The sequence below is a fragment of the Alexandromys fortis genome, unplaced genomic scaffold (genome assembly GCF_014885135.2).
Source record: "Alexandromys fortis isolate MF-2015 unplaced genomic scaffold, M_Fortis_MF-2015_v1.1 scaffold_0, whole genome shotgun sequence".
Classification (NCBI taxonomy): domain Eukaryota; kingdom Metazoa; phylum Chordata; class Mammalia; order Rodentia; family Cricetidae; genus Alexandromys; species Alexandromys fortis.
In genome coordinates, this window is record NW_026067949.1 from 42,129,259 (window position 1) to 42,141,935 (window position 12,677).

At 36.9% G+C, this 12,677-nt stretch overlaps 1 protein-coding gene across 6 annotated transcripts in view; it reads right to left on the minus strand.

Moving 5' to 3' along the window:
• The window catches only part of Ankrd17 (ankyrin repeat domain 17), a 134,576-nt gene that overhangs the window by 61,931 nt on the left and 59,968 nt on the right, over positions 1-12,677 (minus strand). For all 6 annotated transcript variants that reach the window (XM_050150169.1, XM_050150168.1, XM_050150165.1 and 3 more), the window contains exons 4-10: positions 12,379-12,526; positions 12,017-12,164; positions 9,296-9,529; positions 6,835-6,929; positions 4,611-4,848; positions 2,265-2,456; positions 1,469-1,578 (exon numbers count right to left, since the gene is read on the minus strand). In XM_050150169.1, the coding sequence (XP_050006126.1) occupies positions 1,469-1,578; positions 2,265-2,456; positions 4,611-4,848; positions 6,835-6,929; positions 9,296-9,529; positions 12,017-12,164; positions 12,379-12,526 (1,165 nt within the window). The remainder of the gene's footprint in view (positions 1-1,468; positions 1,579-2,264; positions 2,457-4,610; positions 4,849-6,834; positions 6,930-9,295; positions 9,530-12,016; positions 12,165-12,378; positions 12,527-12,677) is intronic.

The following is a 12,677-nucleotide window of genomic DNA, read 5'->3' on the forward strand; positions in this document are numbered from 1 at the left end:
TCATCAAAATAGGACAGATAATGGATGTTTTTCTGAATTTGTCAAATGCAAACAGACCAGACCTTGTTTTTGCCTGTATATATTGTGTATTTACTGCCTATATACAATGCTTATAGTTATTGTACTTACTGTACATAAGTTTTTTTTGTATTAGTTAATAACTTTCTTTTTTTAAAAAGAGAGAAATGTGATTACCTTGCTTGTGCTCTAACAAATAAAGCCTGGCTGAAGATTAAAGGGCAGCGCAAGTCACTAGTTAACAATTGAGGACAGGCAGGATGGCTCACATCTGTAATCCAAGCACTAAGGAAGTGGAGACTGGAATTGATATGGCTGGGCGGAGAGAGGACTATTAGGCTGGAGGAGACAGGAGCTCAACCCTTTTTGGTCTGAGGATTTTGTATAGGTAAAAACCCTAGTGGCTGCTTTGCTTCTCTGATTCTTCAGTTTCACCCCCTAATATTCGATTAAGGGTTTTTATTAAGAACATGTCAAATTTGAGATGCATCATCCTGCTACATATCTCAGGCTTCCAAGAACAGTGACCCTCCTGCTTCAGTATTCCGAATGCTAGGATATTTATACATCCTCTCCTCAAACCCACATCATTTACTGAAGGAGCCTCATGCAACACGGGCTAGCCTCAAAACTCACTCCGTAGTGAGGCTCCATTTGAACTCCCAGTCTCCTGAGTGCTACCACGAGACTACACCTTCCCTTCACAGAGCTACTCCACACCTTCCAAGCATTCAGACAACTCCTATAATTTTTTTTCATTTATATAGTTTTTTTTGTCATATCCCTAGGCCTCCTTTTCCAAATCCCATCTAGCCAATGAAGTATCTCAAATGACTAGTTACATCTTTTGACCTTAATCACTCTCCATATATTCCTTGTGATAACTCTTAATATACTGTACTGAATGTACTTACAATCCATTTTAATCGCCTTACTAATATAAATTAGTAGTACTTACAGTACTACTTATGGGATCAATTATTCAATACTTAACATTTTAATTAATAATGCTCAAAACACAGTGGGCAATTTTTCCTACCTACAAAGAAATGCTTCTAAGCCACATTTACCTTAAGTAAACAACTAAGGATAACTTAATTTGAGTACTATCTCCAGCAGAAAACTATTTTTTTGTTGTTGTTTTTTGAGACAGAGTTTCTCTGTAGCTTTGGAGCCTATCCTGGAGCTAGCTCTTAAAAAAAAAAAAAAAAAAAAAAACCTGTGACTTTAAATAAAAGTGAAGGAAAAAAAATACCAAAAAAGTGAGAAGATATGCCTTTGAATTAATTTCTTGGCTTCATTTGCAGAGGAATGGTCTCACCATGAACTCCAGGAAGGCCTTAGGACTCTTGGGCATCTTCCTGCTTCAGGCTCCTAGGAGTATAGGCATGTGCTACAATGCCTAATTCATATTATTGTTATCAATAAAGATTTAAGTGATACAGCTTACCAGATCTGCACCTGCCTGTAGTAAGACGTCCGCTACATCTGTATGGCCATTTTCACAGGCGTATGTTAAAGCTGTATCTCCTGTTGCTGTTGTGGCATGAACATTGGCTCCTGTAAAAGTTATAAATGATAATAATTATTTTTAAAACCATTTTTAAAAATGAACATAAATCTGTTTCTTCAAGATAGCTCACAGCTCCTAAATCAGACAAAATATACATATACATTATTATAGTGAGTATATTGACAACATCTTTAAAAGATGGGAAAGTTTTCAAGAAACGGCTCAGGAGGTAAAAGCAACTGCCATCAAGACTGACCACCTGAGCTTGGCCCCAAGGACCACATGGTTGAAAGAGAGCTGACTCCCACAAGCTGTCCTCTTCCCCTCAACATATGCACTGCGGCATGTCTAAATGCATTCACACACAAATAATTTTTTTAAAAAGAAAAATTTGGAATAAAAGGATTTGAATTTAAAACTGCACATACTGACAGGTAAATTATTCAGAACATGCACATGAACATCTTTTCAATACAAATTTTTTTTTTTTTTTTTTTTTGGAGACAGGGTTTCTCTGTAGCTTTGGAAGCTGCCCTGGAACTAGCTCAGTAGTCCAGGCTGGCCTTGAACTCACAAAGATCCGCCTGCCTCTGCCACCCTAGTGATAGGATTAAAGGCACGTGCCACCACTGCCCGGCTCAACACAAATTCTGTATACCATAACATAAAAAATATTTGTAGTGTGATCTTTATTTACATCATGTAGTATATTCCCAAATGCAAAAATGCTTACCTGCAGCTAGTAAATATTTAACTAACTCCAGATGGCCCTCTTGAGCAGCTTCCATTAGAGGGGTAGAACACCCAAGTTCGATATCAGCTCCAGCCTTAATGAGAAAGTCTGCCACTTCCAGAAAGCCTCCACAGCACGCCAGGGTCAAGGCAGTTTCTTGAGTTTCTTCTGTCTGTGCATTGATATTTGCTCCTAAAAAAAGATTCTACTTTAAAAAAAAAAGCTCAAGAATTTACTCAGATACAAACAAAACACAACTGTTTCCTAATGAACTATGTCTAAAGTAAATAGAAGTATCTCTTCCCCATTCTTGGCAGTCAAAAGTAAATGGGAGAAAAACCCATATTTATAAGTCAATATCTTCTTTACATAGTTGAAATATTTGTTTAAAAAGAAGGTATTAGTTATAATTACAGAGAGTCATAAAATTACCTAGTTGTCTCCTTTAAAGATTCAAAATGGAGGATAAATGTACTAATGGCATTAGCTAACATTTAATAAGCTTTTATTATTTCCCTGGCAATATTAAAAGTACAACTGTTAAGGTTCATTTATTTAAATAATTATAATTTAGGGGAGGAGCAATGCTAGAGAATGAACCCATGGCAACTGTGTGGTGTTGGATGGAGATTAAGCCCAAGTCCTTGGGAATGTTGAAGAAATATCCACTGAACAGTATATTACTAATGCTTTATTTTATTTTCAGCACCATTTTACATAAAGCCGAAGAAGCTTTTTTTTTTGGCTTTCCAAGACAGGGTTTCTCTGTAGCTTTGGAACCTGTCCTGGCACTTGCTCTTGTAGATCAGGCTGGCCTTGAATTCACAGAGATCCACCTGCCTCTGCATTCCAGGTGCTGGGATTAAAGGCGTGCACCACCACCACCCGGAGAACAAGCTGATTTTAACTCGCGTAATTAGCTTGCCCTAGCAGCATTACTATCAATCTCATGACCACCACAAAACTGACTGAACAAGCACCATTGTAATAGCCCCCCTCCCGCCCACCCATTAGAAACAAAATTGTCATGCAATGTAAATGATTCACATTTTAAAGTCTGCAAGGTTGTGGTAGTGCACACCTTTAATCCCAGCACTTGAGAAGCAGAGACAGGTAGATCTCTGTGAGTTTAAGGCCAGCCTGGTCTACAAAGCTAGCTACAGGACTACACAAAGAGAGAGCCTGACTCAAACATCAGAACAAACAAAAAAGTATACTTCAAATCCTGTACTTTTAAAGTTCCAGGCAATAGATCCTCTACTTAAACACAAATAAATGTGCCACTTGTGCTAAATAGACCAGATTTCACAAGGTTAAAAACAAAATACTTTTGAAAGAAAAACAAAATCACATTCAAAGTATAATGGGAGATTTGTAGTGATAAGGCAAGCAGGCCTGCTTTTCATCCCACCCCACTCCTGCACACCTAGCTTTACACCCAAAACAACAACACACAAATTGTATTCATTTAAACACTGATTGGCCCATTAGCTCTAGCCTCTTACTGGCTAAGTCTCACATCTTGATTAACTTATTTCTAATAATCTGTGTAGCACCACGAGGTGGTGGGTTACTGCGAAAGATTCAGCATGTCTGACCTGGCAGCTGGCTCTACATCGGCTTCCTCACTTCCCTTCTTCCCAGCTTTCTGTTCTGCCTACTCCACCCACCTATGTTCTAACCTATCAGGCCAAGCAGTTTCTTTATTAATTAACCAATGAAAGCAACAGATAAACAGATGACCCTCCTCCATCAGAGATTATTATCTAAGTGTAAGATATATAAACTCTTACATCATTTCACTTTTCCAGAGATTCCGTATAGGCCAAGCTCCACAGTTTCTGATGTACAGGCACCTAGCTTTGTTAGCTTCAAGTGAGTGTTCTGTTGTTTTTCCTCAGACAGAGTATCCATATGTAGCACTGGCTGACCTCAGCCTCCTAAGGACTGATTACAAACGTGGAGTCCCCACTTGGCCTGCTGCATACTTTGATCAAACATTTCACAGCAGTGCTTCTGATGTTCCATCACAGTAAGTGGTTCGTACTACAAAGAATTTCCTCCTATATTAGGTTTGGAGAATCATGGTACTCATATTCCCTTAAGACAAATGTCGACATAAACCTTGATTTTGTTTGTTTGCTGTTTTACTTTCTCACAGCACATGACTTTCAAAATTCTACACTGAAGAAAATTTTACTTAGCTATTTAAAAGTAGACAACGTAGAAATTTGGGAGCAACAGCTCATTGTAAATATACTTAGGAGCAATGTGCTGAAATTCAGCCTTAACATTAAGACTTGTGACCTACTGATTTCTGGTTTAGTATTTACTACAAGTGCTTACCTTGGCCTAGAAGTAACGCCACCATTTCTTCATGTCCCTCACGGGCTGCTTCCATCAAAGGTGTATATCCTTCATCATTGACCTCTTCCAGGCTAGCCCCTCTTTCAATAAGTAAGGCTGCAAGTTCTACATGTCCACCACAGGCAGCTAAAGTCAATGGTGACTCAAATGAATCAGCCGGCATGTTCACTTGAGCACCACTGTCCAGGAGCAACCTAGCTACTTCAACATGGCCATCCTATTCACAAAGCAATAAAAAAAAATTAAATCAGCACCTTATGAAACTTGAAATAAATAAAAACTAAAAAAGACTTCCTAATTACCATATGATAACATCTGCTGACGTTTATTCAAAAGACTTATCTATAGGTGAGTTTGGTAAACACATGCTATGTGATGCCTATACTCTTCAACCTACAGAAGCTTGAGGATTTAAAGCAAATAGAGAAAATTGGTGTCTCTAATCAATAAGGTTATCAGCCACCAAAAGAGAAATGGAGGGAAATGAACCGAGACAAACCTAAGGCACAGAGAATCAGCAGAACAATGAGGACATTTAAATGGCAAAGCTCAGGTAGAGAGAAAGAAAAATTTGCGAAAGGCCTTAAGAGTGGGCAAACTTGATTTAGCAGGAAAAGTTTGGAAACACTGGAGAAAAAGAATCATGTGTGAAAGGAACAAAAGTAGATAATGGTTTCTTTACTGGTCATGTAAGCCCCAGAAGAAGGGAATTTATCTTATTCCTAGAAACTACTGAAGAATCTTCATGCTGTTTTTCTTTCAACGAACAGTTTCTCTTAACCTTTCATACACTTCGTCACACATATTGCACCTTTCTCTGAATATCTTATTTTCATGGTTGCACTGATATTTTTGCAGTTTTGAAATGCTTCCCCATTAAGCCAAACCAAAAGTCCAATAAAGAGCTGCAGCTTTTTAGTTAGACCACCTAAGTGCCTGGCCTCTAATCATACATCTTTTATTTATATCTATTATCTATCAGCCTATCTGTCCAACCATCCAACTATCCATCCACCCATCTACTTATTATTTATTGAAACTGAGTATCATAATCTAGCTATCTTTTATTTATTGAGAATGATTACTGGGATTACAGGCTTATATCTTCATGCCCAGCAATTTGCATTTATTTATAACATTTCTAGTGCATATGAATTAAATCTATTGTATATTCGTCCTTAATTTATCGATATATATACAGGGTGTTTTCATTGGACAAGATAGCAACAGTGAATGAATTTCCATTATCAGAGAGATTGCTGAAATTGTCAATGTTATTCATTTAATCCTCTAATTTTATAGACAAGGAACTCAAAAATTTCCAAAGAAATATACACATGCTCAGAAGAGAAATTTTACTAAAACAACACAGGGCTGACAATACAGAAAGCAATGTATAATTCAAGTATACAATGTATATTAGAATGTATAATACAAGTATAATGATGATCATCTACCATTTCTCATATATCTCAGCTTTTTCCCAGATAACCCCCTTTAAGTAGATTATAAATTATAAATTAAAATACAAAAAGTTCAAGGGTATTAATATAATTCATTTTCAAAAACAAACACTAAAATACAATTCTTTTTTATATTTTGCTTTCAAAGATGTTTGTGTGTTATGTGTACATATGAGTTCTTTTTCTGTTTTAAGTGTGCCATGTGCATGCAATTATCCACACAGGACCAAGCATAGCAAGAGCTCTTACCTGCTATGTGTGTGTGTGTGTGTGTGTGTGTGTGTGTGTGAGAGAGAGAGAGAGAGAGAGAGAGAGAGAGAGAGAGAGAGAGAGAGAGAGATTGATTGATTGATTTTTTGGAGACAGAGTCTCTATAGCCTGGCCATCCTCAAACTTACAGAGATCTCTTCCTCACTAGTGCTGAGATTAAAGTCATGCATCATCTTGTCTGGCAGCTACTTATATCTTGACAAGGTCTTGCTATGTAAACATGGTTGAGCCAGTAATCACAATATAATCTTGCCTCAAACTAAAAGCAATCTTCCTATTTCAGCCTCCTAAATGTTGGGATTACAAGTGATCACCAAGTGCAGCTGAAAAATAATAGTTCAGCTGAGATCCTGTCCCACAATTAAGAAAGACAGCTTTTACATCAAAGGAAAGGTTCACTATTATAAAGTAGCTCTCTCTCTCCCACCTAGTATGAAAATAGACTTTGTATATGCATTCAACGATCTTACCATGCAAGCCTCCATTAGAGCAGTGTGCATTTCATCTGTTTTATGCTCTTGATCAGCGCCTGCTTCCAAAAGAAATCGCACCATCTCTAGATGTCCTAAATCAAAAATATAATGGATTATTTATACTTTTTTTTTTAAAAAAAAAAAACTACTTTTAAAATCAAAGTGATATATAATTTTTGGTGCATGTTGCAGAATATCTGATCAATGTGAACCCCACAACTGCATTATTTATTGGAAAAACCTGCTTCAACTTGTGGTATGGTTCAGCCCTAGGACATACCTTTAATCCAAGAGCTTTCTACTTCAATATTGTAGACAAGATAATTAAATAGTCAACCATAAGTCAAGAGGTAGAACAAGCAACCAGTTGACAGGAAGTGAACATAGAATTATTAAGAAAAAAACATAGAAAAAGTCGGGGGATGGACACTGAGTTGGAAAAGATCAGTTTTGACACTGAAGAAAGGGGAGAGGCTTCTAGGACACCAGGGTAAGAGAAAAACCAGTTGGGTGCTTCCTCTGACTCTCTGAGCTAGAAGGCTTTTACCCCAGCATCTGGCTGCAATAAAAAATGAGGCTTTATGGGTAAAATAGAACAACTTGAGATTTTGTTAAAAATAACAGGTGCAGGTAAACAAGTACTTATTGTGTAATTCTTTATGAACCTTATTCAGCACACTATACTGTTTTTTTTTTTTTTTTTAAGATTTTTGCTATTTTTAATTATGCGTCTTTCCATGCGAGGGCAGGGAGTGCCCATGGAGACCCAAAAGGCTATCAGATAACCCTGGAGCTGGAGTTTGCAAACTGAACTCAGGTTCTTTGCAAAAGCAGCCATCTCATCTCTCTCCCCCAGCCCCCATTTATTTTTCAATAGATAGTACCCTGGGATGAAAATCATTTAGGTTATTTAATCTATGAGTTTAAATGCTTAAAATGACAATAATCAACACACAAACTTATCAGAAGGAATTGTAAATACACATACATGAAAATATTCTTAAAACATCATTTAATTTATATGCATCCTTTACTTGGAGATAAAACGTAATAGAAACACACAATTTCAAATGAGTCTTATGTTTCAATTCAAGAAGTGACTAAAAAGTAGGAGAGCAATTATACCTTAAGTAGGACTTTGGATACCATATAAGATAGCAATATAAAATAATTATAATCAATTTCTAATCAACTAGAATTAGACCAAAAGGAAAAATAAAGTATAGTCCTAGATGAAGAGGTAAAACAGGACTTAGTAAGTACACCATCCACTACCCTTGGCTAGCTGACTATCCGTCTCCCTTTTCTCTGTTATTTCCATTCCAAGTAACTACATCAATGCTCAGTCTGCCTGACTTCTAGACCCTTCCCACAGTGCTGTCAAACCAACTTTCAGGAAACCCCACAAGAAACAAGAGTTCACAGGTCCCTCTAAATAGTCAAGATGTACTCCACTAACATAATTTTCTAATTAGCTTCTAATTAAAGCTTACACGCCCAACCTTAGAGACATTTGTAGAAAGCAGAAGAGGCTATCCACAAAGGGAGACAGAACAGCGTTGTCATGTGTAGTCTCATCACAAGGATCTTTGGCAAGCTGGGAAAAGTAATGCAATGGAACCAATTTTGGGTTCAAAGATGTTTGTAAAAAGTGTATAAGGCCATCCAATAAAAACTTCCCAAAGCTTAAATCCTCTAATCCTTAATGAAGACCAGCCCATGTGCCTAATTACCAAACAGGAGTAGGAAAATAACTGATTTCAACTGTGCTCTCTACGTGAAAATCTGCTAACATTAGACACTCAAAATTGAATAACTTAAATTTTAGGCATTTATACATCTAAGCTACTCTCTCATACTTTAAAGAAAATCAGTTCTAAAGCCAATACAAGATCTTGGCCACTCAAACAGTAAAACAAAGCAATGACAAGGAAAGGACTAGGCTGAGGAAAAAAAGACAGGGGCGGAAACTTTAAGTAGGCATTCACTTACAAGTTTATGCAGTTTTAAGTTTCTAAAAATCTTTAATATTGATTATATGTAGGTGGGCAAATCTGGCCAACCTAAGAATTTCAGAGAACTTAAGACAACAATGAGGACACTAAGAGAGACTTACATAGATATAATCTACATGGGAAGTAGAAAAAGACAAGATCTCCTGAGTAAACTGGGAGCATGGGGACCGGGGGGGGGGGGGGACTCATGGGGAGAGAAGAGAGGCAGGGAGGGGAGCAGAGAAAAATGTAGAGCTCAATAAATATCAATTTTAAAAACAAGTTTTCAAACTTCATTGTGCCCTGCACTAAGTTTATGTGCCTGAATTGTTTGGGGATAAAATAATCCATCTTTGATCTTGTTCTTCTTTCCACCATATCTAAAATAAAACATTTAACAAGTTATATAGCATAAAAAATTGATCTCAATTTCATCATGTTATTTAAAAAGATTTATACTATACCTTTATAACAAGCTAATGTAAGGGCACTCTCTTTAAATTCATTGGAATGCGTATTGATGCCAGCTCCATTTTCTAGCAGCAATCTGGCTACTTCCACGTGTCCAGCACTTCCAGCTTCCATAAGAGGAGTATGACCATTTTCGTTATGGTCCTCAATACTAGCACCGGATTCCAAGAGCACCTTTACAACATCTACATAGCCTCCGGCACAAGCGTAAGTAAGGGCCGTGTTGCCTGTTTAGGTAAGAAAACAATGAAGACATGAGCATCACTCACATGCACACAAACACAAATGCTTGTGCATCTCAGCCCAGTGAGATGCATAAATGGACATACCACCAAGCCAGACAACCTGAGTCTGATCCCCAGGACCCAGATGAAGCAACACGTCCTTTGATTTCCCCACGTGCACCATGGCACATATGAGCATGCACACACATGAATGAAAATAAATGTAAAAGGTTTAAAAATATCAAATTTACAAAGCTGAAATAAAAAGCTGCACCCATAAAAAATACTTAGACACATATAATTGCATTATTTAATTGTACATTCTCTTTCTGAAATAAAACTTCCCGTCCTCCCGTTCTACTTAAAAACAGTATTGTAATATGCCTAGTGGTATGGGCTATAATTTCAACTATTAGAAGGCTAAAGCAAAAGGATGAGAAATTCAAGACTAGCCTGTGCTACAGAATGAATCTAAGGAGAATCTAGACAGCTCCATAAAACTTCAAATACAAAGTAAAAGGTCTATCTAGGAACTTAGCTCATTTGGGAGATGTTTGCCTAGCATGTTAAAGATTCTGGGGTCAATCCCTTGTACTGACAAACAACAAAAGCAAATACATGTCAGATTACATGTCAGAAAAACAAGACACACTTATCAAGACAGGAGAATTAAGATTTGACAGGGAAGTTTCACCACAGATGTATCAAAAAGAAGAAATCTCCTGGAGTCCCAGCCCTAGACAAAGCAACTACTGACTGCTAATATGTGAAGATTCAGCATTTCCCAGAGATGAGTCCCTTAATTATCTAACAAGTGATCAGCCCTAAAATCACATACACACAACCCACACTAAAAGAACTCAGTAGGCCATATTTATATATTCATATTTATATATTCATGTGCATGTATTTAACAATAAATAGTAAAAGAGGCTGTCAATTTGAGAGGGAGTAACAAGGTGGGGGACAACATAAAATGGAGGGACATCAGGGGGTTTGGAAGGGAAAAGAGAGGCAATGGAGGGAAGACAGGGATCATGGAAGTAAGTAAAATATTTATACTTTAATTAAAAAAAAAAAAAACTTTGGAGAACTGTAAATGAGCTGTGCAATTTCTTCCTGAAACCTTTTCTTTCTCAAATGAGACAAAAGTTAAAGTTAATTTTTATACAAAAACTGTTTCATAAGGCACTATTTATAATAAATGTCAACAGAGATCATACCCAAAACCTATCATATATATATATATAACCCACATACTAAATGACCAATGTCAAATAATTTTTAAAAGATTCACTGTTTTGGTTTTGGAGCATATTATGTAGTTCTAGCTGACCTCAATATATAGCAAGACTGACTCAGCCTCCCCCATGCAAGAATTGCAGGTATGAACAAAGACGATAGGCACAAGGATCCCTTCTCAGTGATTAATAACTTCCCATCAAAAAGAAAAAGAAAGCCCAACTTGGTAAATGAAAATAAAATTATAAACTTATTTTAAAAACACAACTAAATTTGATTTTAAGCTGAAAAAAACTCACAAAATACCATTTCATACAACACTAGACCCAGTTTTGACCCTACCTTAGAAAAAGAAATTAGTTTAGGCTAAAGTAATTGCCCATTGCACATGTTTTCATAATTCTTTTTCCTGAGCAGCAATTTAGCAAACTAGAGGGTCATGGTCTAATCCTTGCTGCCCATCTCCCCACATCTTGCATTAATAGTAAAAAGGAAGCCAGGGTTTGAGAAGGATAGGCCATACTTCTCCACACCTACAGAGCAATCTTTCGAACTGAGTGCTTAATATACTTTAAAAGAAGCTAAGAGTGTCTAATAAACCCAACAGGACACATTTCTTTCAATATTATTTTAAACCTCAAAGAGACTTAGACAAAAACGTAGCATATAAGTGTTGTGAAATATTATTTTAAGATGTGCAACATTTGTTTATGCTGTGGAACATTTATTTTAATGATGAAAAGATGTGTTGCATTCTCTTATGTTGCATTTGTTTAACTCTGTGAAGCTGTGTTACTTTGCCTATCTAAAACACATGATTGGTCTAATGAAGAGCTGCTCGGCCAATAGCTGAGCAGAGAAAGGATAGGCAGGGATGGCAGGCAGAAAGAATAAATAGGAGATATCTGGGAAAGGAGACAGAGGAGCCAGAAAAGGTGGGGGGGAGCCTGGAGCTACACAACCAGCCACGTTATAAGAAGTAAAGAAAGGTATACAGAAACAGGGAAACATAAAAGGCCAGAGGCAAAAGTAGATGATATAATTTAAGAAAACTTGGTTAGAAACAAGCCAAGCTAAGGCCGGGCATTCATATAATAAATGTGTTTTTTGGAAGCTGGGTGGCAGGCCTGCAAAGAACAAAAAGTCAAAAATAAAAACAATCAACTACACTTAAAAATACTTTCATGAGATACAATTATTAAAAGGGATGCTATTAGCTAATGAAACTGAAAGAGAAGTATGCATGACCTGTTGAAGACTGGGCATTGACATCAGCTTTATGAGCTAGCAGCAACTTCACGATTTTGACATGTCCTCCATTAGCAGCAGCCATTAAAGGTGTAATGTCTCCTTTGATTCCCCTGTCTTCCACATTTGCATGCATTGCCAACAAAACCTTGACAAAGAAAAAGGTTTATACAATATTAAGAAGGTATCCTGAAAGTTTAATATTTCTATAATGCCTGCCTACTCATAAGAGCCCTAAGAATCAAAAACTGCAAGCTGTATGCAACAAGACTGTGCTGTAATTAGCTTAACAGGAAAAACAATTTACTTTTCTGCTAATAAATGGCAGGCCTCTTTTAAAGGCTTATTTTCCTAATACAGACCTGTGCAAGCTCATAGTATCCAGCAGAACAAGCTAAACAAAGGAGGCTCTCCCCTTCCTCGGTGTGTTCATTTACACTTCGACCTTCAATGAGTAATTTCCGCACAGCGTTCACATCTCCTTCTGAACAGGCCTCTGCCAAACTGCGGCTATGACAAGAAGAACAGCATCATCTCAGGGGATGATATAAAAAAATCTGCATGATATAAGTATTTTTTATGTCATTCTAAATTAAAATTAATCAGTATTCTAAAATGTTTTCAGTGATGTACAGTCTAATTCACGGTAAAATGTGAAATC